Genomic DNA, 27,684 nt, shown 5'->3' with positions numbered 1-27,684 from the left:
ATTACCACATTACACGTTTCATATGTTTGTCACCATTTTATCATGTAGCAGCCATTTTGAATTTGGCAGCCATTTTGAATTTGAAAGCCATCTTGGTTAAGGAATGAAGAACATGTGAAACGTAAGGGAAAAGTGAGTGACATTTCACATTGCTGGTCAATTTTCCAACCAATCATAGGAAATATATTGTGACATCCACGGGACTTGAACAGTCCCGCCAACGTAGAATGAGCCGAAACAATGGAGGCGGTTTATTTATTTATAACCCAAAGATGGCGGTTTTAATCGCTCTACCGCAAACGGGACGAGGAAGGTGGCACGAGTCGCTTTTCACTGAGTTAATGATGTTTATTTCTCTAACCAGAAATAATAAGACTCGGCAAGAGGAGGGATCCGGGGCGATTCGACGGGATGGTGGTGTGGGTTTGGGCGTGGGGAAAACACAGACAATTCCAATGGATATACAAATCTCAAACCCTCTAAGGCGCCAGGTACACACACACACACACACACACACACACACACACACACACACACACACACACACACACACACCGTAGCTGGTCCTGGTGGTCAGGCTGGCCCGTGGTGCGGACGCAACAGTCCCTGGATTGGCGCCGGACGAGCTGGCGTTGCGCTCGTCAGGGGCAGGAGACACCGTGGTACTGTCGACCTCCTGGTGTCGGCCCAAGTCCGCTCACAGCCGCCAGGGAACCAGTTCTGGCGCCAAGTTGCGAGCAGGAGAGGGAGGCAGGTCCGCCCGCCGTTCGACCCCGGACTCAGAGTCAGCAGAACCCCAGAGCCAACCGAGCTGAGGAACGAAGCACAGCAGGGCCTTGAGACACGATGAAAACCAGGATTGAATCAGCGCAACAACACAGCACGCTCCCAGCACAACAACCTCCACCAAAACGGTTTTTCTGTCCCGATCTTCTTCCTCTTTCCTTTTTCCCAAACAGAGCCTTTTTATCCTCGAGTCCTCGTCACTTCCAATCGAGCCGTTTTATTGGCTCTCTGCCGTCGCCTTCCGCCAATCGTGATCACGGGGCGGAGCCATCCGCAGCACTGTCCTGTGACGTCACGGCAAGCCTCCAGGGAATACTAAAAGGGGTTTACACAGACACACTTACCCTATCCCGTATCCCTATCTAATTACGTGACAATTATCATTTCCCTCTTGAAGAAATGGACATTTACTAGACAACTTATCACCACTGAATTGCTACTTATTACATCGAGATCCTGGTACACTCAAACAGCATGGCATACCTAATTAAACATCCTAATTACCCTTTGAATGCATACCCCCCCTCAAACGTAACAATATTCATTTATATGGTTGTATCGGTAATTTCACCCATGGTGGCGGTCATTTTCAAAATGACCGCCATCTTGGAAAAAATTCAGTTGGCCCCATATCTAATATTGTTCAGTAGGTAAAACACTACAACTGTGCAAAGTTTCATGCTTATCACCAAAAGTGCACAATACTTCCACCATTCTGTAGCACTATGAGAGGAATGTATAGAGTAGCATGGTCCATGTACGAGTAGTGAGCCAATGTTGATGTAATACAGGGGGTGGTCAGGTGGTGTGTGGTAATAATTAATGAGGGAGTATGGTTTAGGAAATTGTGCATATAACCCCAATGTAAACTTCTACCGAGGGCACCTGGACACCTTACAAGAGAGAGGGGGGAGCTGTAGATGCCTGGAAGGGGCGGAGCTTTTCCCAGGGAGAGGAGGGAGGAGCCTAATTGGGCAGTCGGGCACATCTGAGAGGTTCGTAGAATTGTGAGGAGAGCTATCTCTGAGGAGAACATCTGCCTGCCTGCCTCTTCCTGTTTACGTTGTGCCTTGCCCCGTTTCTCATCCCTGGATCCTGCCATGTGCCATCACTGCCTATTCATCTCCCCATCGCATGCTCGCCTCATCATTGCCTGCTCGTCCACCAGCACCTGAGTCCCCCGGTTTTGTCCCTTTCCCGTCTGTGATTGAGTCCAGAGTGAGGTACGTTAAATTTCTTTGGATTCGTTTTTACCTCATTATTGGTTTACGAGTCAGTAAGTTCACGAGTCAGTAAGTGACCACGATATTCATTATTGGTGTGTCTGTCTGTCTGTCTGTCCCGAGCATAGCTCCGTGGGTTTTGATCCGATCCTGATAAAATTTTGGTGGGAGGTTTATATCATGATCTCGTTGTGTTTTCCTGAGAATGGGCGTGGTGCGCCCATTATGGGTGGAGCCACGCCCAAAAAACGTGTTTTTAGGGGGTAGCCGATTTCAATTTGCATCTTCTCCAAGGGGGTTTATCGAATCTGGCAGGAGTTTCGGTATTTGGTTAGCCCAATGGCACCTGCATAGCCCCACGGAGCTTGATTTTTCATTTTCGTCCCAAGGTCAAGGTCACAAACTTAGAAAATTGCGAATTTTGACATAAAAATCCATCTTCCCCTAGGGGGTTTGTCGAATCTGGCAGAGGTTTCGGTATTTGGTTAGCCCAATGGCACCTGCATAACCCCACGGAGCTCGATTTTTCATTTTCGTCCCAAGGTCAAGGCCACAAGGTCACGAACTTAGAAAATTGCGAATTTTGACATAAAAATCATACGACCGCCCAAACTTTGAGAGCTAGGATGACAATATTTTTATGCATAATCTTGAGGTCATTCCCACCCAAAGTCTTGAAACCATTTTGCTCTATCTCGAACACCTTGCCTGTGGTGCCCCCTTCAAGTTTGTTTTTACGCTGATTTCATCAAAGTATGGATTATCCGAGGAGTACGAAATGCCATATAGCCTATATGACGTTATATTGTTCCTGGAATGTTCCAGAGGAAGTTCTGCACCAAAGGTTATAATCCTTGACCTTTGACCTTTAAAGTTCACAAAGGTCAAATTTTCAAAGTTGTGGGAATTGAACCGGGTTTTCGACCTTCTTCAACGAACTAACTCCAATAAGCTATAGCACGTATCCTGTTTCCTTATTTTAATGTCCACAACATTGTTTTGTGACCTTTAAAGGTTATGCAAAGGTCAAATTTTGAAAGTCATTGAACGAAACCGGGTTTTCGACATTTTGCCACGAAAACCTGTCACTCGTACCACATCATGTTGATCATTTTTATAACTTGGTCAAAAATTATCACATTCTCATCCTTGACTTCTGAAACAATCTACATCATCAAATACCGCTCGTGAACCATTGCCGTCTCCAGACTTGTATATAATTATTACCTCCGCCACCGAAGGTGAAGGAGGTTATGTTTTCACCCCTTTCTGCCTGTTTGTTTGTTAATTGCCGGAATCCTTCGGATTTCGTCAATTATGTTGGTCGGTTGTGTGTGTCATTCTGTGTCTGTCTGTCTATCTGTTTGTTTGTGTGTTTGTTTACCCTGTAGCAGCCACACCGTTTCAGCGATTAATGACAAAACTGGGTACAGACGTTGGCCATGGTCCAACTTAGACACTTGTCGTTTTTGGTGAATCTAGGTCAAAGTCAAGGTCACCGAAAACCCGAAATTGTTATTTTCGCAATAACATCCGCTAAAATGGTCGTATCGACTTCAAACCAAATCCAAAATGTGCATCTTCCAATTCTGCATCCAACCATATGTCTCATTGGGGTGTCACACCAACACCCTTCTTCGCGGTCGGGGGTAGAATGTCAGGGGGGTCGGGTCAAAACTTTCAAATTGCGATAAAAACCCCATTTCAAGTCCGATTGACTTCCAAGTTATGATCATGACCAAACTAAGTGCTATAACTCATTAAACAGTAGCACTATCGACTTACAAGAACCAAATTGATTTCCAGGTTTTTGTTTTTTCAGATACAATGGAGAGATGACAGTTATTCCTGCAATTCCTTGCTCAACGAGCAATTTCATTTGTTTGTTTGTGTGCAGGATCTCTCAAAAAGTTGTGTACGGATCCGGATGAAATCTTGTGGACATGTTGGGTGTGTGACAGGGACGAACTGATTACATTTTGGTGAAGATCCGGATCCGGATCCGACTACTAGAATTTTAAAAGTGATTCTTCACCATTGAGAGATATGGATAAAAACGATATAGTACTGCATGGCATGATATTTCAAAAATGTAACGTGCCCGATATGTTCTCGTGGATCAGGCATTGTGTGGAGGAGGTATGCGCTCTACCGAGTGCCCTCATTTATTATCGATTGTGTGTCTCCCTTTCTTCCCCACCACTACCCTCCGCCGGTCAATCTTCCCTCGTTTATGGTTCGGGAATAAACCCATTTAATTGGTTTTAAAAGAGCTAAGGTTGTCGTGTCTCATCCTCACAACCGGGCGCGCACGTAGTCTGCCATACTTTGGAACGTCTCCACAGGAGATAAAACTGTTGGGTACATCACGGGATTTTAACCTACCACACCAACGAGCTCATCATCAGTTGAGCCGTTGACGCTGCAATATAAAGTAATGCTTCTCGTTTCGTTACTCGTAGTTCCATCACTTATATTAAATCGAATGTAGTTTGTAAGTTGTAACAAACAGTAATACAATATCTTTTTAGCCGGCTAATTGCACGCTTTGCCAATCCTCAGTCGTGTTTGAAATCCATTGGTGTTCTTTAAATGTTCTTTAAAATCCCTCAAACACACTCATGAAATTATGTATTTGTAGCAATTATGTACTCCTGAATTATGTATTTATGAAAACTCGTGTCGCCTGTAATGTTCTTCCAGAAACTATACAGACAGAAGATTGAAATAGGGGTGCCACAGAATAAGATGGAAGAGTTTATTTAGCGTGCCATGAGTGAAAAAGGTTGAAAACCGCTACTTCACTTCATCCTTCATGGAACAAAGGGCCACCACCACCCACGCGTGCCCCTGGACCTCCACCACCATAAATCCGGACAGACACACACACACACACACAATTCATATAATAAGCATTCCAACGTTTAGTTTACCAAACTGCCGAACGTTTCAGCCACCAACACACAACAGTAGTTTCCCTGTAGTACACCGATGATGGTCGGTGCCCAATCCCACAGGAGTGGGATTATTTAATTGTTTCTCATATCGAGCACTTTTTGAACGCCTCCACATCCACCCCTGAATGGTGGTGGACGGTGGTGATCGTGACTTGTCTGAGTAGATGATGTACAATCCCGTGAATGTATCGACGTGTGCCTGATGGACAGGTTCAACGCAAAACTAATTTCATTGCTCAGGTTATTTCTACCAGATGGCGTTTAGAATTAACGAACGACAAAGGAATGAGGAACAACGATCGTCGGCACGCCTATGTGCATGACGACGTGACGTGGCGTTGGACCGCGATCGTGGAAGGAGCTGCCGCTACTGGTAGAGCAAATGTTTTTCACTGCTCCAAAATAGCTGTGCCTTTGTTTTTATAACTGGGTCTCCCTGACCCGAACAGCTCGGACTCGCTTGTGCTTCTTCCGGTCTATTCTGTGGTGTTTTTTTATCCTTGTCAAACCCTTTCCGACCACCCGGCAATCTCGATCGTGGGGACACCGTATAATCGACAGTTTGTGACTGGACCCCGGGTCCACCTCGGTCGTGCCTCGTCCTTGTTTCACACTTTATCTTTTTTGTTTGTTTGTTTCCTGTCCCAGTCCACACGAGAAGATATACCACACGTCCGTCCATTCAATCTCTCTCGGCACGAACAACGAAGCGATGGCGGAGGGAGGGTTTGACCCGTGTGAGTGCATCTGCTCGCACGAGCACGCCATGAGACGCCTTCTCAACCTGGTACGTCAAGTGGGGACTCGTCCCGACATTGGGTCCTGTACTTCTCCCTCTCCTCTCTCTTTCTCTCTCTGGTTGTGGGGTTGTCTGTGCATCTCGTACGGTACGTACGGAATGTCTCGTTTGGAATGTGTTGCTGTGACAATTTTCAACCGGTTCGTCGAGGATCAGCCTTGCCCACCCGAGTCGTGATCGCCGAATGCGAGGTGTTTGCGTTTGAAGATGCAAAACCGCCAACAACAACAACACCAAAAAATCCCATCATTCGGATTCCAAAACTTTAACAAAAGCAGAGAGAGCACGCCGGAAACACCGCGCATGCTTTGTTTACACATCAAGGTGGCGCCTAGTCCTGAAATGCCAAGGCTCGTAGGAAGAGGGGTGTGTGGAGCCTTTTCATTGGTCCTCTATTGTTAAGGGAACGAATAATTGCTGGGTTTGTGTTCCACCGTCTTTTGCTTCATCGTGCATGAAACTACAATGCTGAGCTTACATTTTATGTTCTCACTACGTTCGTTCTGCTTTTTTTTCTCTTTGGCTGATCGAATGACCTATGGTCGTAGCACGTAGACCCACGTTTTTTTTCTTCTTCTGAGATTGAATGAAGTCAAAACTTCAGTAATAGATGATGCCCAAGTGATGATCTGGAAGATAATTGAATCAGGCAATTGATCAGCTGTTCAGATCTTTCTCTCTCCTTCCTCTGGAACAACTAAGGCTGTGGACCCACTGTTCAGAGAGGTTCTTGGCTAAATGGTCGATACATCGATGATGGTCGGTGCCCAACTGATGATCCAGATGATCATTGAATTTGGCACTCCATAAACTGAAGGAATATCTTTCTCTCTTCTCTATCTCTATCTCTATCTCTATCTCTATCTCTATCTCTCTCTCGATTTTGCAGTAAAACTACGGTTATAACTTTGTTTGTTACGTCATCCACCACATAAGGGCTAATAGTTTTATATGAGTTCCCTTAAAATGAGCTTCAATGCAGGAGGCACCCATTTAGGCAATCAAGCCTGTGCAATGGTTGCCAACCTATGATTATTTGTCCATGCTATATCCCTTGTAAACTGTGTGTGTCGCAAGGAATTGGCACGTACCGTTTTTACCTCCACCACCGAAGGTGGAATCCAATTTATCTATATGTAATGGATATGGTTACTTTCACTAGTATAGGAAATAGCACATGTGTTCCTTGTCATAAGTTGCTCCAAGATATTATCTCTGAGCATCAGGAAGTTTTAGTTAATAATTTAGGTATTAAATGTAAAGAGGTAAATCTTTGTATTCCTCAACTTTTCTGGATCCCAAAGCTTCATAAGAACCCATACAAGTATAGGTTTATAGTGGGTGCCAGGCAGTGTTCCACCAAACAGTTATCAGTTAGAGTTAACTTTGGCTTTGAAAGTTGTCAGGGAACAGTTCAGGAAATATTGTTTCACAATTGAGAAGAATTCTGGTATTAACATAAATTATTCCTTAGAGTTCTTACATAGAATTAGATGCCTCAAGATCAAGTCAGTTGAAGTTTTTGATTTTTCAACTTTATATACATTTGGATTTATATCCTGGTGTTGGCGCAGTTGTTAGGGCAGCGGCTTGGGATCCAAAAGGTCCTGAGTTCAAGCCCCGTTGGGGCCACTGAATTAATACACCAGGGGGTTGACTCAGCCTGTCATCCTTCCGAGGTCGGCGAAATGAGTACCAGTATACTGGGCCAGTGTATACCCCGGTTAAAAAATAGGTGTACCATATCCCTGTGTCGTAAGAGGCGACCAGGGTTGCGTCAGGAAGGGCATCCGGCGTAAAACACGTGCCAAATCACTATGCGGATCATACGGATGATCCGCTGTGGCGACCCCTAACGGGAGTAGCCGAAAGAAGAAGAAGATATGCATTTAGATTTAGTCCTAGTGGGGGATTCACTCTTCAAAGTAATTGACAAGGTTTTTAACTCTTTAAATAAGTTGATAAGGAGAAATTCAAGGATGTTGTTAATTTTATTTTATTTAATATATTTGTGTCTTTTTGTAGGATTATGATTCAACAGGTTAAGGGAATTCCCATGGGCGGGAATTGCAGCCCCCGACGAGGGACTTATTTTTCTTATTTTAAGTGAATTTTCATTCATGCAGAAACTGAAAAAGAAAAAATTAGGATTAGCTAAAATATTATCTCATACATGTCATTATATAAATGACATTTGTGTGGTTAACTATAATTTTTTTGATCGGCAACGTCACAAGATTTATCCAGATAGTCTGATTGCAAACAGGAGTGGTAATGTTTGTACAGTTGCTGCATATCTGGATGTGTTAGTTAGAGTTGGACAGAATGGTTTTAGTTCAAGTGTATTTCCTAAAGTTGATGATTTCAATTTCCCTGTAGTCTTGTACACCTTTCCAGGTAACAATGTACCAATTAAAATGGGTTACAATGTCTTTTCATCTCATCCACTTACATTTGCAAGAATTTGTTCAGTTCAGGATGATTTTGTGGAACATGCTGAGAAGGTTTTTTTCCATCATGTTAAACACGGGATATTTAGCTGATTGTTTGATCAGGTCTTGTGAGAATGTCTTTGGACTCCATCGTCACCTTCTATTTGTTTGGTTGGTTTTCGTGTCAAGTAGTTCCGATTGCATTGCATTGCATTTTATATAATAATAATAATAATAATGAATTAATTATTTTAGTGAGGTAAATTCTTTAATTAATATTATTGATTCAACATATATATTTATTTATTTGTAGGTGGTATGAAATAATGGAGGTATCTCGATAAAAATACAAGAAATAAATATTATTTATAAAATACATTATAAATAAGCATGAATATAATTTATTGGTGGTTGCTTGGATACGCAGCGCAGTCTGTTAAAATCGGTTGTTAATGAGAGTTTGAATATTTGAATGACAGTTTGAGTCGATGGTGAGATAGAGGTGCTGTGTAATGGACATGTCTGCAAAGTAAAGTGTTTATCGCTTCATTTATTATCACATAAAGTGATGTATGATTGAAGGTAGTCATACTTTGAATAAAAGTAATAATTAAATAAGTTTGAATAAGGATATTGCATTGCTGTGTTGACTGAGTGGACAGAACTTTGAGGTTGTAGGTCCATTGATGTTGAGTCATCTACTGATGTGGACCTGCGACCGGGGTTGTGGATCCGCTGTTTCGAGAGGTTCTGGGCTGAAAGGATCGAAACCTTGATGAAAAACGGTGCCCAGCTGATGATACGGGCAGTTGGAAAATCAGTAAATTGGTTATAAGTTAAAGTTATAACTTCAAATAAAATAGCTTTTGTAAGTTCTTACCAGTACATAATATTGGATTCGCTATATATGCTAGATATCCCTTATTGTCGGGTTTTCCGTCTGTCTGTCTGTGTGTGTGTGTGTATGTGTGTCTGCAATGCGAGGCTCCACAGCACGAACCAGCGAACCGATTTCGATGAAACTTTGAAAACATGTGCAGTATTTGTTCGGAATGTGCGCGTTTGAATTTTGTTGCCGAGCAACCACCCGTTGCTGTGCAGCGGCCGAAAAACCGCGTACAGTATTTTCAATACTTGTCCTTCAGTTTTGAATGTAGAGAAACGAGACTTCGGAATTAAACACTTCGAGATATTTAGAAAATTTTACTCGAGCCGATTTTTGATTGAGGTTTTATTTTTCAAATGGTAGTCCTTCAAAAACCGGGTGTCTATTCACAGTCATTTTTTATGAGGGGCTTAGGAAAGTGGGCGGAGCTTAGGGAAAGTGGACGTGGTTGATGAAAAGTGGGAGTGGTGTAGAAAAGTGGGCGTGGCTTATGAAAATATTGTGTGGCTCAGGAGGTGTGGTCAAACAAGAGCATTGAGAGAAGTTTATCGGGTTTTCCATGTGTGTGTGTGCGTGTGCGTGTGCGTGTGCGTGCGTGCAATGCGAGGCTCCACAGCAAAAACCAGCAAACCGATTATTTTTCAAATGGTAGTCCTTCAAAAATAGGGTGTCTATTTACCATCATTTTTTATGAGGAGTGCCAGTTGGCAAAATACGCAATAGGAAAAATCTTGCCAGGCAGAGGAACAATTGTATGTGAACCAATACGTCTTGGCAATGAATCTTCGTTGGTGGATCAGTCAGAATGAAAAGCATCGTATCCAGCGCTTCGATCCTAGCGAATCCCTCGTCGCCTACCGGCTTGTATCTGTGTTTGTGTGTTTTCGTATGTGTGTGGGGTATTGTGTGTGTGTGTGTGTGTGTGTGTGTGTGTGTGTGTGTATATATATATATATATATATATATATATATATATATATATATATATATATATATATATATATATATATTGTATTGTTATGTCTGGCTTCCTCCTTGGAACTATAGTGCAGTAATTGGTCTTTATTGTGATTATAATCGGCCTGTACAAAGACCACACTATCCCATACCCATTCACGTGGAGATATTTAATACACCTGAAATATATTTGTGTTCTTCAAGATCAACAAGTGTGTTTGGGTGGGTAGGTTGTATACACGAGGTAGTTAATGACGTTCATCGGAAACAGGTGGTCACGCTCTCATAGTCAGCTTTCCCATAAAACACTGGAAGTCAAAACTGCTGATTAGAGATGGTTTGGAGACATATCTCTTTCTATCATACTCCAATGATTTTGGTTCTCCACACCAATCAAGAGCTATCATACTTGCCCTAGTTTGTCACTATCACTCTGCCTTGTCGTAAAATAAGTGCTCGTCATCCAATATGGCTACAAATGCTGTATGCATATTAATTGATGTCATTCGGGACCATGAGTTTGCCGGACAAGTCGACCATCAGAATATCACTTAGTCTTCAAATTAGGCCAGTTTCTTTGCCCATCAAACCCATGACCAATCCCACTTGTCTTTATTGCAACTAAACAGTTGTGTTGGATCTTTAACATTTACAATGCCGATTTCAGTTTATGTATCGTGGCTGGCTTAAGATCCTTGAGTTTTGAGTTCAAGCTCCTGTCAGACCATTGAATTAACACCACGTGGATAAACTCAGCTTGTCATCCTTCCGAGGTCAGCAAAATGAGTACCAGCTATCTGGTAATGAGGGCATTACATCAGCGGCACAGCCGTGCCCCAGAAAATGATGGCGCCCTCCACGCCCGCGCCCCCCACAGGCTGCATAAAAATAAAAGTTTATGTGTCTTACTTCGTGATGCAGTGTCCCCTGCTGGCATTGCATGTGAAAGTTTTGGTCAGGTCAAGTTATTGTGCGAGAAATGAAACACAGAACTTCAAGGCAAGAACGTTGCCTTGCAATCAATAACCTACATTATCTTCAGAAATACCAGAGATATTCCATTTGGCAGGTTTGTTTTCTGTGTTTGTAAGTGACCCTAACCCTATTAGAGCTTGGTGTTTGATAAGTTAATATTGTTCTTCCTATCACTTCTGCAATGATTGTAGTACCAGGTTGCTTTTGAGTGTCTTCAAATCCTTTTTAAAATTTTTAATGAAGGTGCTTCAGCCCAGGACAGTTCTGTCCATAAATTATCTACATTAGTTTGTTTGTGACATGAAAGTTAATTTTCAACCCCATGGTTATTTTGGAATATAATTCTGCAAGCTTCAGTTCAGGCTCAATTTTATTTATTTTAAATCGATCACATTTCTATCCTTTTCCGTTTTGGGTAACTAGCTGAGTTGAAATCTCCATTATAATAGAGAGAAAGTATGATGAACGTTTCAGACTCCTCTCAGAGGATTTGACGGAGGAAGCTGAAACTTTCAGGGATTAATGAGGGTACCCTGAAGTTGTGCCTGTGCAAGTTTAGTTTGATTCCATGACATTTTGGAAAAAAAAAATAATAATAATAATCTTCACCCATCTTGGAATTTTATTCTTTTTGGGGGGGGGTGGGGTGGGAGGGAGGAGGTACAATTGGAATTATCAGAACTATATAATGATGATGTATTATATATGCACATAAGCAGTACGCATGTTTTTGCTTCATATCCGTAATCGGGGGGGTTTTTTTTGGGGGGGGGGAGTGATCAAGGCAGCATCCTGTTGCCTATACACCACCCAAATAAAGGGATGTAATGTGTCAGATGAACAAGATTGCCCAGAGGGTGGGTAGGTACTCTGCAAGTAAAAAATAATGCCACAAATCATCGCTCAGTGTATTGGTACTGTTATGTTTTACAGTTGCGCCACACCCAGTTTTATTGCACCGATTCAGAATGTTTACAAGAATGTAAGTAATCTTTTTTTTGTGATGATCTTTAAAAATATTTCATCCACAGCATTTATCATTATCAGAATTTGTTTCACTCCCTTGCCAACCAATGTATGCACCCAAATACAAACACAGAGTCTGATAAATATTAAATGCCAGTGATTAATATTGTACTCGCTGCCTATGACATCTTTGAAACATCGTTTGTACAACTCAACTTTGACCAGCAAATTGTGTTTTGTAGTACCAGGCCCAGGCCAGTCTTCTATAAGCAGTGACCTCACACTGACTGTGGTGGTGATTGGATGGCTGCTCATCGCCCTCATTTTATTCCTACTGCGGCCAGCCAGCCTCCGGGGCCGGAGGGATGCCAAGCCACCCCCTGCCAGTGTGAGTCTTGGGCAAAGGCATATTGTTTAGCTGCAAGTCCGAGTATTAAATTTCTACATGGTAAAACTTGCTTTGATTGATCAAACCATCAGATATACGTCAAGATATGTATCATTGGAGGACTTATTACCTCTGCCCCCAAAGGTGATCAGCGGTTATGTTTTCATCCATCTGTCTGTCTGTTTACTTGGTGAAAGTATGTTGGTCTGTCACACTATTTTTGTCCAGTTTTGAAGCAATCGTTCTGAAATTTTTGGTGTATGTAGGTGACCGGCCCAGGACAGCAACGCATATGTTTGGTCAAGATACAGATGCTGGAATTTTAAAAGTGATTCTTCAACATTGAGAGATCGGACAAAATAAAATATCTCAAAGTTAGACAGATTTGGATGAAACTCGATGGATAGGTTGGGTGTGCAGCAAGGAAGAATCGATTCGATTTTGGTGAAGATCTGGATCCATTAAATTTTAAAGTTGTTCCTCTTCACCATTGAGTGATGTGGCTAAAAATGATACACTGTAAAACAAAATATATCGTTATGGACAGATTCAGATGAAACTTGAAGGAGAGGTTGGGTATATGACAAGGACTAATCGATCCGATTTTGGTGAAGATCTGGATACGAGAATTTTTTTTTCTAGCGATTCTTCACCATTGAGAGATGGGGTCAAAAAAGATATATTGTTACGAATCTGGAAGCCATTTGCACACAAACAGCCAGAGTCCCCGTAATTCAGTTATTTCGATAAGTATGTGTATAGTTTGAATCCATCCCCTTCTGTCTCATGGGAATTTCGTGTGTGCGCTACGAGTTACTTTTATAGTCAGGTTTTCTATACCTTTAAATCTTCATCCTTCGTCTTCGCACCATCACCACCATCGCCCACGTGCAGCATGTCACATACAGGGGTGAGGTTCCCTCCGTCCACCGTGAGCTCGTCCAATCAATGGTTGTCGGGCCACGAGTCGCCCGACAACCCCTCGTCCAATCCGGACGCGAGTACGTCAGAGCGTTTCGCTCGACCCGCAGGGGAGAGGTAGGATAAAACGAGGTGGCGAGCCGTCGTCGAAAAAGGTTCGCCCCATAAAGAGGAGAAGGAGAAGTTTCGCCATCTCTGAGAAAATGGTGACAGACAAACAAACATCTCTCTTTCAGTTTTGATATACTATCTGCTATGCTTTGCTTGTGGAAAATGTTCTCAATGTAATTAATTATTAAATAAAATTATTGATGAAAAACGAATTCACAAACAGGTTGTGTATAAATGGCTTAAACAAAAGATATTACACAAGGTGAAAATGTGAATTCTCAGTTTTATCTTGTGTACATGCTGGATGGTAGTGCGGTAATGTGATGTGACATTTGCATGTTTAAGAAATTGGGACTTACTTATATAACAGCACTTGTGATACTACTTGACTGTATTAGGTCCAGTTGGCATGAACAGAGCCTGTTCCAGTTAAACGGTCACACCAAATTGCACAAATATACTGCTGTCAATTTTCAGCCAACACAGGAAGGCAGTCAAGTACAAGGTCCAAGTTACAAGCCAAACCGAAGACCAAATACTGCACTGGAGTCATCAGAAAGAACCCCGGATAAGTAAAGAGCAAAGATGGAGTCATTAGGAGGAACCTGGATTATAAACAATACACAGCCAAGTAAAAAAAACTGTACAGGCTTCCAACCTGTACAGTCAAAAAGCATGACACCAAAACACTTGTGGCCATCCCATCAATAAGTGGGGGAAAAAAGAAAAGCACTGGAACGACCAGACTTGTTACAAGAGATATTGCAAAACAGTAGGATAAATGAAAAGTAGACAGTCACCTTGAATTGGTTTGTGATGCTCCTCTTTGGGTCAGCAATCTGGTTCCTCGAGTTGGCGAATGAAGTATCGCAAGCTCAAATCAAGACTCGGCGGGATGCACTCATTTAATGTGGTGTGTCAAGGAAATGCCATCGACATATTCATGAAAGACACTGAGCTTGTATGGTTGATGAAGTTAATTTTTTGCTCACGTTCATTTCATCATTAATTTGTGCAGTGGAATTGCTGGAAAACCTAAGAAAATGGTCGTGATCCTGTTAAATTCATTTGCTCACTTTACTCCATATTTAATCAAGCTCAATGAGTCTTGTGAAATACTCCATGGATCGCAATGGTAATTGTTGGTGACACGTGGATCAGGAAACGAGCGAACGGTCCAAATTATGGAAGCTTGCGATTTGCCCATGGCGACATTTATGGATACAATTATGCAGAGTGGAGTCTGCATTCTGTAGTTTGGCTTGCGTCGGAAGCATTTATCCAGATGCCGTAACAACATTGCAAGGCTGCAGAATAAACGAAAAGTGCTTACATGTAGCGTTGGTTTTTTTCTTGTATCGTCATCTAAACAGATGCAACAACTAAATTATACTGATGAAAGAATTGAGCTCACACATGTACTCGTGCATTTTAACGGCTCGCACAAGCATACAATTTGATGGTCTTTGGGTGCCCTCACCTCTGGAGCTACAACCTCCAACATACAAGTTGAGTGCTAAAACTCCCACCCCCCCCCCCCACAAAAGGTGTTCGTGTGTAACATATACAAAAGAAAAAAAAAAGAGATGTATGTTTGTGAGGACCATTTGTCTAATTCGCTTAAACTGCTCCATTGTTAAGTTACTAGCACCAGCAAGTTGCCAGTGCTCGCATGGGATTCTAAAGTGGGTAGTGATGTAGGAGGCAAACATGAAAAGGGCATCTTCTGTCATCGAGCCAGCAAGCTGCAGGCAACAATTTGCATTTATTGCCACATCTGATGCAATTTAAATATTCTAATGGCAGTGAGGTGCTCCATGTGAAACTGTTTGTGAGATATATTGAACTTTTGATGCATAGGGTCTATAATAAAAATTAGTATTGGTGTCAAACCCAGTGACCAATTTCAAATTAGTTGTCGGATTTTGAATAAACAGAGCCAAGCTGTATTGAACAACTTTGCTCCACGATTGGCCATGTTAAACCTCCGTCGGAACTAAAAACTTGGTAATCACATTCACATGCTTTTTGTATGCAGTACCTTCATCACAGGCTAGATTTCTAAATGCATGTGTTTATTTTGCACCTTCAGGGCAGCAGACCCAACCTTCCTCCACCAGCTCTGGATTAATATCTGGATATAACTCAAGGAAAGAACCCCCTGGCCATCACCAGCATCTGAAACCTGGTGAAACCTCCTTTGTAAATGATTCTTTGCTGCAGTTGGCAGACCGAATGACATTTAGCAAAATTAACTAGATAAATAAAACCATTCCAGAAACTGCCACACTTGGTTTTAAGGTCGCTCATTGCTCATGTCTCTCTGTCTCTGTCTTTCTCGTTATAGAAGGTTATGAAAAGAACACTTTTCTTGGGAATCATGCTTTGAAAAGAATCGTGCTTCTTGAAAATTGAATCAAAATTAATGTTTATAAACAAAAGCATTTTATAAATACCAAATGCATGGGTTTCGTCATATTTAACATAAACTTGAACATTTGTGCTTTGCTTGATTAAAAATGTAACCTTTACCATTTAAAAGAAAAAGAAAAAGATTTAAACATTTTTATTACAAAATTGCAGGCACTAAATTTACTTTTCAGATGTTAATACATTTAATAGCCTCTTTATTATGCACATCTAAATGTAATCAGAATTTGAATCAAAATATTGTGTATTTATGTAGTTCTGTATAATGCTATGCACTTTTGATGAGTAATTAAACTTTATGAACTGTTGTGCTCACGGTGCCAAATGTGCAACTCACTACGCCGCATCAACATCGAGTCGGTGCAAACAACACTGCACAATGAAAGGCGGTGTGAGGGAGGGGTGGGGGGATGGAGGGGAGGGTGGATTATAGTTATCATCATGTGAATGGAGTTCAGGGTTTGACTTCTGTTGAAACTCGCACCAATCTTCTTTGTATCTGTGGTGATATGGAAGAAGGGAATGAGTTGTGATTGAATAATTTAATTTAAACATAGCATGGCTTATCTACCCTTCTGTTTGGAAAGGCAACAGATAGAACAATGGTTTGTGCAGGGTGGATTAAGAGTGGAGCACGAACATCACGTGTGCAACAGATAGTCAGTCATTTGTGTTGTAGTTACCAAAACGGGTTGCCAGTTTGCGAATAATAGTGTGGCCATAGCCAAGGCAAATAAAATTATGTGCAAATGCTTGTTTGGTTCGGTTACTGCCAGTATCCACAAGCAATTCACACGAACATCAAACCTGACTACCTCCATACAAACTGAAAATATTCTCTGCAAAACTGTGCCAATACATGATTGTATGACGAGTCTGTGAAAATAGCAAAGCCCAAAAAAATTCCAACAACATTTTCACGATGTATTATCTATTACTGGGAGACGCATCCATCCGTGTGTGTCACACTTTATTCTAAAGGGTTCCTGCTGTCATAAAATAATAAGGATAAATATGTCCAAGAGCCGTGTCCTAAAGGTTTTGTCTTGACCAGAAGAAGAGCAAGAACAAGAAGAATAACAAGAAGAAGAAAAAAACAACAACTTCCGATATTTCGCCACGTGCCTTGATTGAGCCAATAGCGAGACCCGTCATGGACGATCGTCGTTCATGACGAGAAAATCGTGTATTTACGAAATTATAACACATTAAATGGAATAATCTTTAAATAGTAACGTGAACTTTTCGAAACTTTAAAGAAAATGTCCGAATATATTTAAAAGTTCATGATAGACGCTCTCAAAAGGCACCCTCAATGTGAGGATGTGTACAGGTGTTTAGTATTTAAGGAGATCCGGATCCTGTATATAAAAGAGCCGAGTCCGAAAGGTTTTGTAAGAAGGAGAAGGAGGACGAGGACGAGGACGAGGACGAGGACGAGGACGAGGACGAGGACGAGGACGAGGACGAGGACGAGGACGAGGACGAGGACGAGGACGAGAAGGAGGAGAAGGCGGCGGCAGCCGGGCTCTCTGAGAGCCACGTCTCGCGGCTAAAAAGGGTAACGTTGGAAAGCTAATAATCAATTTGCTTGGAAAATATATATATAGTAAAAAGTCATGTCCATGTAATCATAAAAATGCCTTTTAATAGAAATTAAAACTTAATGCAGCAGTTCCAACATTATAAAAAAAACTTCCAAAATGTATTTCAAGATGCCTTCGTCTGCTCATTACTCCATCAGCAACACCACATTATTCTTCTTCATCAAAATCTCTTCCTTTTTTAGCCGAGACGCAACTCAAAGAGAGCTCGGCGTTGTTGTTGTTCTTCTTCTTGTGAAGACAAAACCTTTACGACTCGGCTCTTATATAGAGGATCTGGATCTCCTGAAATACTAAACACCTGTACACATCCTCGCATTGAGGGTGCCTTTTGAGAGTGTCTATCATGAACTTTTAAATATATTTGGACATTTGCTTTAAAGTTTCGAAAAGTTCGCGTTACTATTTAAAGATTATTCCATTTAATGTATTGTAATTTCGTAAATACACGATTTATTTCGTAAATACACTATATTTCGTAAATAAGTAAATACACTATGACGGGTCTCGCTATTGGCTTAATCAAGGCACGTGACGAAATATCGGAAGTTGTTGTTGTTGGTTTTTTTTTCTTTTTCTCTTCTTCTTCTTGTTCTTCTGGTGAAGACAAAACCTTTAGGACACGGCTCTTGGACACATTTGTCCTTGTTATTTCACAAGGCTTATTTCCCAAAACCTCCACTTCTAAATGCTTCGTTTATCCAGCCTCCTCTTTCACTTACAGCAGAATTTTCCTTCATACCTTCAACCAAAAATATTCTCACCACCCCACCCATGAAGTCTCAGATTATCCAGTCTGGCAATCCTAAGACGTCCATTTGCAGAGGTTGTGTCCCATTCACGTCCATTCATGGTGTCAAACACCTGCATGTCAGTACCCTTCTCTCCCCCAATTGGCTCGTCCCACCCCTTCTCGGCTTCCACCACGTCTTTCCCCCTCTCTGCTCCCCCCCCCTCACGGTTCGCCCCCTCCTGATCAGAACTGTCTCTCTGGACACATCTCGAGCTTTCAATAATTTGGAGAGCAAGGTGGGATGCCAGACTATCTGCCGATAACATCTAAGGCCAACAGCACTCTTGGGTTACTGATCTCCTCCACTCTCAGTCATGTGGCTCTCAACAGAATCCTTTCATCTCCTCTCCCTGTCAAGGCTGGACTGCCCAAAGGCAGTGTTCTCGGCCCCATCCTATTCCTAATCTTCTTCAATGATCTCTCTGACTCAGATAATTTTCCAATCTCTTTGCTGATGACTTCACCCTCTGCCATGACATTCCTCATCCTTCTGACAGACAGGTAACAGCCTCTCCTCAGACCTTGACAAAAATCACAAACTGCTCAAACACTTGGATTACATCTTTTAACCCTGAGAAATCCCACACACACCGTCTCTCTCTGTCTCTCAAAGGGCCATACGGCAAACCCTCCCATCTACTTTCTCACCAACCTTCTCTGAGAAATTGTCACTCAAACTCTTGGGCCTCACTCCTAGCTATGATCTTTCTTGGGCAAACCACATTTCAAAGTTGGCCTCCAAAGCCAGTCGTGAAATGGGTATTCTCCGGTGAATACTTTTGCAGGCCATTGTTCAAATATTGTTCCATTGCATATGTTTTAACGATGAAATTATCCAATTGGGTAACTTGAGAACCATTTTCTGATTTGTTGTGTAGAAGATGGGAGGATAGCCCATGAGTATGCACACTCAACTATGAGCTGTCGAGTCTGGATTTGAATTCCAACCCAGCTATAAACTGTCATGCTGATGTTTTGCATGCAGGGTGAGACATCAATGTGTGCACCATCCATCAGACGAATGTTAAACCGGAAGATCCATCTGCCGTTGGTGGATGTTAAAGATCCTACGGTGGCTTTCGTTGAAAGTAGGCGAGTTATTGCCGGCACCCTGAACAAATAACATTTTTGCCACCTTCAGTTGAATATCCTGTCCAGGAATGGTTCGAGCATTGAAACGTTTAACTCATCGTGAGCATCCTGGAGCTCTGCCAAGAGTATTGGCCTTCCTTAACCGTTTCAAAAAAATCTTAATGCATTTTCACTGGAGCAACATTAAAGTATCCTGGCAATGTCATTGGAAGTTATTTTGAACAGAAGGAAGAAAACAAAACTTTTTAGCAATGTTATGGAATCGATAAATACAACTGCACCGACACAACAACACAGTGGTGGTGGTTTCCCACAGGGCAGGTGTATACGTCTAGTGCTGTAGTAAGGTGAGCTGTGGTTTACCACTCCTTGCTTTTAGCTACAGCTGCTGGATAGCTCTGTGAGTGAAAAGAAGGCCGAGTGTGCAAGTCCTTCCTTCCGGTATATAGCCTCTACCCTCGCCAAGACTTCCAGACTACCTCCTCATGGTACACCACGGTAACAGTGCTCTTGAGGATCTCGGAGTAAGTTGGTATCCTAGAGGTGTAGTATGGATGGTTCTCAGATGTGATGACATGCTTTTGCACTCACCAATCCAACTAGGGCAGGTGAAGCTCTTTAGCCTTAGTAGGCAGTCCATCTAAGAGAAGGAAACTCTGATTGCAAATCCCCCTGCTGCCTTGTAGAGGATGTCTTTTTAGACAAAGGCAAGGTCCACAGCTGATAATGTGGTGGCATCAGGAAGGGCATCCGGCCACAAAAACATGCCTCAAATATGCCTTTTGGCAAAATGGGGACCTGAGTTGTGTGCTTCCCCATTTGGGTTAGTTGCTGAGGTGACACTGGGAAGTGTTGCTGCATTGTCCATTGGATACAGGGTGTGTGTCTTAACAAGTTGGCACTTACTTCCTGACAGTACAGAAGCCCAAATCCAGTCACAGCGTACTGGGAGGCTGCTCTATCAGCAGGCAAATATTACCCTGTCTGCTTTCGTGCCATGTCGCGCATGGATGGGTGTCCCTGAAGTGGGCTGGGGTGGGTCACCCACGAGGCCACTAGACTGCTGGTGTTATGGCATCAGGTCATGTAAACACACTGATGTGTGGGGTTGCTGTGGCATTTACCATGGAGGGTGGCTTTTATACTCAGGTTCCCTCACTTTCTTTTTCTTTGAAACATATGGCTGTACAAATTAGAAATGGGAGCAAACCTGTCATGCATAAAGGACCCACTCGGCATGACAAGATAGTTGTTAGAGTTTCTAGTCTGAATGTTGGTACTATGCATGCTGGAGCTGGTGAGATAGCGGAAACTTTGAGCTGCAGAAGAGTGTATGTATGTGTGCAAGGTTGAGGAGAGGTGCTGTGAGAATGGTCACAGGTATAAATGATAGGTACAAATTATTTTAGATAAGTTGTGACTCTGGAACTGGTTGTGTTGGCATTATGGTGGCTGAGAAGTGGATGGAGAAGGTGTTGGAGGTTAGGAGGGTAAATGCAAAAGTTATAGTCCTAAAGCTGTTGTTTGATAAGCGTATATTAACAGTAGTATCAACATACACCCCAAAGATAGAATTAAGTGAGGAGGAGAAGGATGAGTTTTGGGACACACTTGTGCATGTTGTTTCAGTGATTAGCGAGAGAGTTGTGATCGGAGGGGATTTGAATGGACATGTTGGAGCATTGGCACAAGGATATGAGGGTGTGCATGGTGGGTCAGGTTTAGGAGTTAAAAACACTGAAGGTGCAAGACTACTTGAGTTTGGGGATGCTTTAGACATGGTCGTCTGCAACGTAATGTTTAAGAAGAGGCTGAGCAGACTGATCACTTGTGAGTCAGGAGGTATAAAGAGCCAGATAGACTACTTTCTAGTTCGGAGATGAGATAGGAAGTTGATTCAGGATGTGAAAACAATAGGTAGAGGCGAATGTGCCTTTCAACATCGGCTGCTAGTGTGTTATGTAAAGTAAAGTTGGAGCAGGGAAAAGGGGAAACCTTACGTCCTAAGGAGAAGAGTATGGAAACAAAGAGATCAGAATGTAAAGGAACATTTCTATAGGGAACTTCTGGAAATGAATCTTGGAAACCCTATGGTAGGAGAGGATGTAGAGAGTTGATGGAACTCTTTAAAAGATGGGCTGCTGCGTGCTACCGAAAAGACATGTGGCTGGTTGAAGGGCCCAGCTCAACATGAGGCTACATGGTGGTGGAATAATGAGGTGGATAGGGCAGTTTAAATTCAAGAAAAAAGAAGACCGTTTAGGATTTGGAAAAAGGGATGGAATAAGGAGGAGTACTTGGTGGCTCAACGTCGGGAAAGAAGGGAAAGTTTACAAGGATAAAAAACGAGTACAGGATTCACTTTCAGATGCAAGAAATAATGCAGATAGTAGAGGGGAGATATTTAGGATAGCAAAGCAAATGATCAGTCAAAATAAAGATCTCCGAGGAGAACAATGTGTGAAGGATGATATGGGAAATGTACTGGTTAACTATGGGGAGATGAGAAATGCTTTGAGGAGTTAATATGAGCACCAGCTAAATGAGTTCCCTTGGAACAGGGAACAGCTGAGCCAGTGCAGGGCCCACCACCTGAGATAAAGAATGAATGGGTGAAGAAAGCCATCGATGAAATGAAGAATGGTAAAGTGGTGAGCAGCACTGGTATTGTCGCAGATATGTTGAAGGCATCAGTCTCGTGATATTGGAGTGAATTTAATCACTAAATAATCAATTATAAGGGAGCCACCTGTCCCAGATGATTGGTCGAAGAGTGTAATGGTGAATATTTATAAAGGGAAGGGTGATGCCTTAGTTCAGAGCAACTATTGGGGTCTGAAGTTGTTGGACCATGGAATGAAAGTGGTGGAGAGAGTTATGGATAAATTGATAACAACGTGTTAATATATGTGAAATGCAATTTGGTTTCATGACAGGAAGGGGCACGATGGAGGTAATTTTTATAATCAGGAAATATTTCTGGGGAAGAAGAAACTGAACTTTATATTTGTGGATTTGGAGAAGGCGTTTGATAGGGTGCCTCAGGAAGTGGTGCAATGGTCCATGAGAAAGTTATGCGTGGAGGATTGGTTAGTTATGGTAGTCATGGCAATGTGTGATGGGCCAAAAACCTCTGTGAGAGTAAATGGAGTGAAAGTGGATGTTTATCTTCAGTCAGTCTTGAGTCTTGAGTCTTCAGTCTTGTTCAGTTCAGTCTTGAGTCCAATCCTATTCATCATGGTTCTTGTGGCTATATCACAGGAATTAGAGGAGGCTCACCATGGTGACCTAGTGCTCATAACCAACAGTGTGGAAGAGGTAATGGGTAAATATGCAGTATGGAGACCAGAGGACTGAAGGTGAATACAGGGAAAACAAAAGTACTGATTAGTGGTGCAGGAGAAGGAAGTGTGGAAAACAGGAGGACGTAGCCCTGTGCTGTCTGTCCAAAAGGTGTAGGTAACAATTCAACAATGTGTATATCCTGCAACTGCTGTGTGCACAAGAGGTGTAGTGGCATCAGGGGTAAACTGCTGGGAGTTTTTGACTTCAAATGTGCTGTTTGTGCAGGTAAACAAGTGCCTACAGTTAGAGAGGAAAGGTTAGTTTGCAGGGATATATACGTGGAATGTGTAGATAAATTCTATTACCTTGGTGATATGATTAATGCAGGTGGTGGTGTGGAGGCAGCAGTGAATGCAAGAATTAGAAGTGGCTGGAGGAAGTTTAGGGAGTTGTTACCCCTATTGACATCAAGGAGGGACCTCTCTCCGATTAAAGGGAAAACTTCGCGCAGTTTGCATTAGCAGCGTGATGTTGTATGGCAGTGAAACATGGGTGATAAAAAAGGAGGATGAACAGAGGTGTGAATGAAATGAAATGAGAATGGTGAGATGGATGTGTGACGTGACACGGAAGCATAGGAAACCAAATGTGGAATTAAGAGATAGGTTAGATATAGAAAGCATGTGTAGGGGTAGGCTGAGGTGGTTCAGACATGTGGAAAGGATGGGGGTGGGCAGCTGTGTGAAGAGGTGTATAAATATGAATGTGAATGGAAGGAGAGCGAGAGGCCATCCGAGAAAAACATGGGATGTGTTGCTGAGAGATGATCTTAAAATTAAAGGCTGAACAAGAGGGCCAGCAAGGGATCAACAGCCTGGAAAGCAGCCATTCGGTGCACCACGGCTTACACATGCAAGCATGGAAACGGCTGAGACAAAAGGATGATGATGATAAAACATTTCAAACCTCATCAAAGCTGTTGATGAGACCAGTGACTGAATTATTATGTTCCAACACTTGCTCGTGGCTCAGCTGCACTTCTCTCACTTCACTGTTGAGTTTTTCTGAAGAGAAGAAAAAGAAAAAACAATCAAAAACAATATGTACTGGAGGGGGAGGGGGGTCTATATATGCTGTTACCCCCCCCCCCCCACCCCAATGTATACTTTTATTTAGTTTAATTACTGAAATTAATTAATTCCATTGACATTTTATAATAAAGTAGACATACTTAACTGAAGAGAGAATTTTTATTATTTTTAAAGACATCCGAATGTTTTGTAGGGACGGTGTTGCATCAATGGGTGTGCTTATACAGAAGTTGGTCGTGTGGTAATTTTTAGCTGTAAAGGATTAGGAGGATGTGGACAGTGATTTTTTTTTGTGCCCATCTCAGATTACTTTGGTGGCATTTTAGTTAACGATTAAGCACGAGTTATGTAGTTCAGACCAGTTAAGGTATACATCCTTTCTCTGAAGGTCAGTGGGCAGCTGAGTTTTTAATGATTGTACTACTACCACCACTACTAGAAGCCTGATGTTGGCTTAACACTTCAGATCTTAGAGTCTTGAGTTTGAGCCCCTGTGGTTCCATTGAAATAACATCAAGTGGGTTAACTCAGCCTATCATCCTTCCGAGGTCGGCAGAATGAGTACCATCTTACTGGTAACAGGGTCACTGCATCAGCGGCACAACTGTGCTTTCAGAAGAAATGATGGAACCAGCAGCCACAAGCTGCATACAACACAACTCCCACTACCCTTTTCAATTAATCCCACCTTCTTGTCAGTCAGCCTCACAAGATTTTCCTCTCCACACCCTTCTATGCTGAGGATCCTCTCTATTCACCCCCGCTTCTCTCACGTCACTCTCCAACACTTCTTTTCACATCATGTTTGACATGCTCTTTCTGCTCCTGCCAACTGCATCCATGTCAAGGACCTGCCACAAGACGTTCCCCTCCTCCCTCCTAAGCACAAGACCTTTCAAATCAACACTGACCTGTCAAATGACATGGTAATTACCCTCAGACTGGCAAGGTTTTGAAAAGTTGAGAACCCAAGTCTTAAATGCACTTGAGATGCAGGTGTCATTTTAATTTCCTGAAACAGTTGTGCAAATACATAGCAACTTTATTTTGAGGGGCAGTCAATAAGTAACCTTAAAATGGTGATATAAATTTGAGAATGTAATGTGTGTAGTTGTAGACAACATATGTTATATCTATGGGTAAGAGTCATGCTTTGCCTGTTTCAGATCTGGCAACATTGAGCATATGATGTCAGTAGAGCAGTTCCAAGATGATGGCTCCCTTGGAAGTATGCACCAGGGAGGAGCAACGTTCTGTCATCCGTTTCTTTGGAAGTGAGGATGTGAATCCCAGTGAAATCCATTGCAGAATGAAAATGCAATATGGTGACGCATGTATATCACTGCAGCAGGTGTACAACTGGGACAGGAAGTTTAAAAGTTGAGTGACCAGTGTGGCAGACGCTGCTCACTCAGGCAGGCCTCACACAGCTGACACACAAATGGTCGCAGGAGTTGAGTGCTTGCTCAGGGAAAACCGTCCCATTACGCTGGATGAAGTGGTCTTCCAAATGAACATCAGCCATGTTTCAGCACACTTACATCATTCACAACATGCTGGGGTTCCACAAAGTGTCTGCAAGGTGGGTGCCGATACAACTCACACCTGAACTGAAAGAACTCCACTTTTAAACTTCCAGTCCCAGTCGTTCATCTGCTGCAGCGATTAAACATGCGTCACCACATTGGATCTTCATTCTGTGATTGATTTCACTGGGATTCACATCCTCACTTCCCAAGAAACGGATGACAGAACATTGCTCCTCCTTGATGCATGCTTCTAAGGGAGCCACCATCTGGGAACTGCTCTACTGACATCATATGCTCAATGTTTCCAGATCTAAAACAGGAAAAACATGACTCTTACCCATAGATATAACATATGTCATCTACAACTACACACATTACATTCTCGAATTAATGTCAACATTTTGAGGTTAGTTATTGACTGCCCCTCGTATATTCAAACGTCATTATTTCTGAGATTAACATGCATAATTGTGACATTCCTAGTATCAACAAGATCATAGATTTTGAATAAAAACAAGTGTGAAAATCGAGATGCAAGTAGTTTTAATTTCAGATTTGCCACATTTACCTGGGAAGAAACCAGTATTTGTACAGACCAGAAGCATGACCCAGAAACTTTGGGACACTTACCAACAAGACATTCTAGTTTTCTATTTTTAAATCTGTAGATTTTGTTTTTCATTTGGAAGTTGTGAGTTATGTGTAAATAAAGGTGGAAAAAGTGTGATTTATTGCAATTTAATTCCAGGCTATAAGGAAACAAAAGGTGAAAATTTTGAAAGGGGGTGTAGACTTTCTATCGGCACTGTATGTCCTATCCATCTACAAGACCTTCAACTGCTCTTCCCTCTGGGCGAACTCTCCTGCCTCACACCTTGCTCAGCTTGACGCCATGCGAACCAAGGCCTTCAAGATTACTCGAATCTCCCACGATGAAGTCGAGTCCATGAGACTATCACTATCACTCCACCATTGCAGACCAGTCGGTGGTCCCCGTATTCTTTGCCTCCTTTCTGGCATCGCTCCCTCGGCTCTTTGCCTCCTCCCCTCCAGGTCTCTGCTCAGCAGAGTGCACACGGTCCACCATCAATCCCCTTCAGGTGTAAACTCCCAACGTCCAAGATCACTGCTCACCTCCACTCATTTATTACTCTTCTTTCCCACCTGTGAAACCAATTACCACATTATCTTCAATCTCATTCTTCCTTCCAGGTCTTCAAGATAGCTGTTCACTACCTTCTCCGATAATCCCCAAATGCAACAACCATATCTTCTACCCTTGTTAACCCCCCCCCTCCCCCACGCCAAACCGACCTTCCAAATTTCCAGTTTTTACCCACACTACCGAAGGTGAAGGAGGTTATGTTTTCACCCCTCGCTGTGTGTTTGTTTGTTTGTTTGTGTGCAGAATATCTCAAAGTTGTGGACGGATCGGGATGAAATTTTGTGGGCAGGTTTGGTGTGTGACCAGGACGAATTGATTAGATCTTGGGGGAAGATCCAGATCTCACTACCAGAAATTTTTAAGGTGATGACTTCACCATTGAGAGATTGAGCCAAAAAACGATATACAGTACAACACGATTTCTCAAAAAGTTGTGGACGGATTTAGACGAAACTTGGTGGACAGGTTGGGTGTGTGACCAAGACGAATTGATTCGATTTTGGTGGCGATGCGAATTCGGATCTGGATATGAGCATTATTTAATTTTTTCAAAGCGATTCTTCACCATCGAGAGATGGGGGCCAAAAAAAAGATTGTATATCATGATATTTAAAAATGTATTGCGCCCGATTATGTTGTCGTGGATCAGGCATGATGTGGCAGAGGTACGCGCCCCACCGAGTGCCCTTCGAGTTACTTCCGTCTCCATCTTGTCCACGTTTATGCCACCGAAACAAAACTCGTCCAGCAAGTTTCGTCCGAATCCGTCCACAACATTTTAAGAAAAACGATACAAAACGTCCTCACGTGATACATCTCATTAGGATTCCTGTATTATTATTATTATTATTATTTTTACCCAGGAGTTGCATCATCCTTCTGTATCCCTCGTTCGTCGATCTCTCTGCCTCAGCCATAACCGATCAATTTTCACAGAGGCAAAAAACGTCGCTCGAACACGACTCCGTCCAAGCAACGCACCAATCACGATGCGAGCGCGCGAATCCGTCCCAGCAACGCACCAATCACGATGCGAGCGCGCGAATCCGTCCAAGCAACGCACCAATCACGATGCGAGCGCGCGAATCCGTCCCAGCAACGCACCAATCACGATGCGAGCGCGCGAATCCGTCCCAGCAACGCACCAATCACGATGCGAGCGCGCGCCGAATTGCTTTTTTTACCTCAGATATTGTAGAACGAACTATTATTTATTGGCCCTTTTTATTTATTGTCAAAAACAAATGAACTACCCTGCATGAATACATAACTGACGCCAAAGCAGGCGATTAAA

At 42.5% G+C, this 27,684-nt stretch overlaps 1 protein-coding gene and 1 long non-coding RNA gene across 6 annotated transcripts in view; one reads left to right on the top strand and one right to left on the bottom strand.

Moving 5' to 3' along the window:
- SMIM14 (small integral membrane protein 14) overlaps window positions 1–16,146 on the top strand; it is a 36,230-nt gene extending 20,084 nt beyond the window's left edge. For 3 of the 4 annotated variants that reach the window (XM_085863725.1, XM_085863728.1, XM_085863727.1), the window contains exons 2-5: window positions 5,615–5,753; window positions 11,949–11,997; window positions 12,224–12,369; window positions 15,494–16,146. In XM_085863725.1, coding sequence (XP_085719851.1) covers window positions 5,679–5,753; window positions 11,949–11,997; window positions 12,224–12,369; window positions 15,494–15,532 — 309 coding nt within the window. In that variant the 5' untranslated portion in view covers window positions 5,615–5,678 and the 3' untranslated portion in view covers window positions 15,533–16,146. Of the gene's footprint in view, window positions 1–5,099; window positions 5,340–5,614; window positions 5,754–11,948; window positions 11,998–12,223; window positions 12,370–15,493 lie in introns of those variants that run through there. The other variant, XM_085863724.1, reaches the window with a different exon arrangement.
- Window positions 11,936–27,474, bottom strand: LOC147008573 (uncharacterized). 2 transcript variants are annotated; one of them, XR_015053190.1, is made up of 4 exons: window positions 27,250–27,474; window positions 23,572–23,669; window positions 13,210–16,330; window positions 11,936–12,886 (listed from the first exon to the last, which is right to left on the bottom strand). It is a non-coding gene; the product is annotated as an uncharacterized LOC147008573 (long non-coding RNA). The 2 variants fall into 2 exon arrangements; XR_015053191.1 differs by having other exon boundaries at window positions 11,936–13,485; window positions 14,202–16,330.
- Window positions 27,475–27,684: the final 210 nt, after the last annotated feature.

The sequence above is a fragment of the Eptatretus burgeri genome, chromosome 18 (assembly GCF_056783735.1).
Source record: "Eptatretus burgeri isolate ZD-2024b chromosome 18, Ebu_testis_v1, whole genome shotgun sequence".
Classification (NCBI taxonomy): Eukaryota; Metazoa; Chordata; class Myxini; order Myxiniformes; family Myxinidae; genus Eptatretus; species Eptatretus burgeri.
This window is presented reverse-complemented; position numbering and strand designations above follow the sequence as displayed.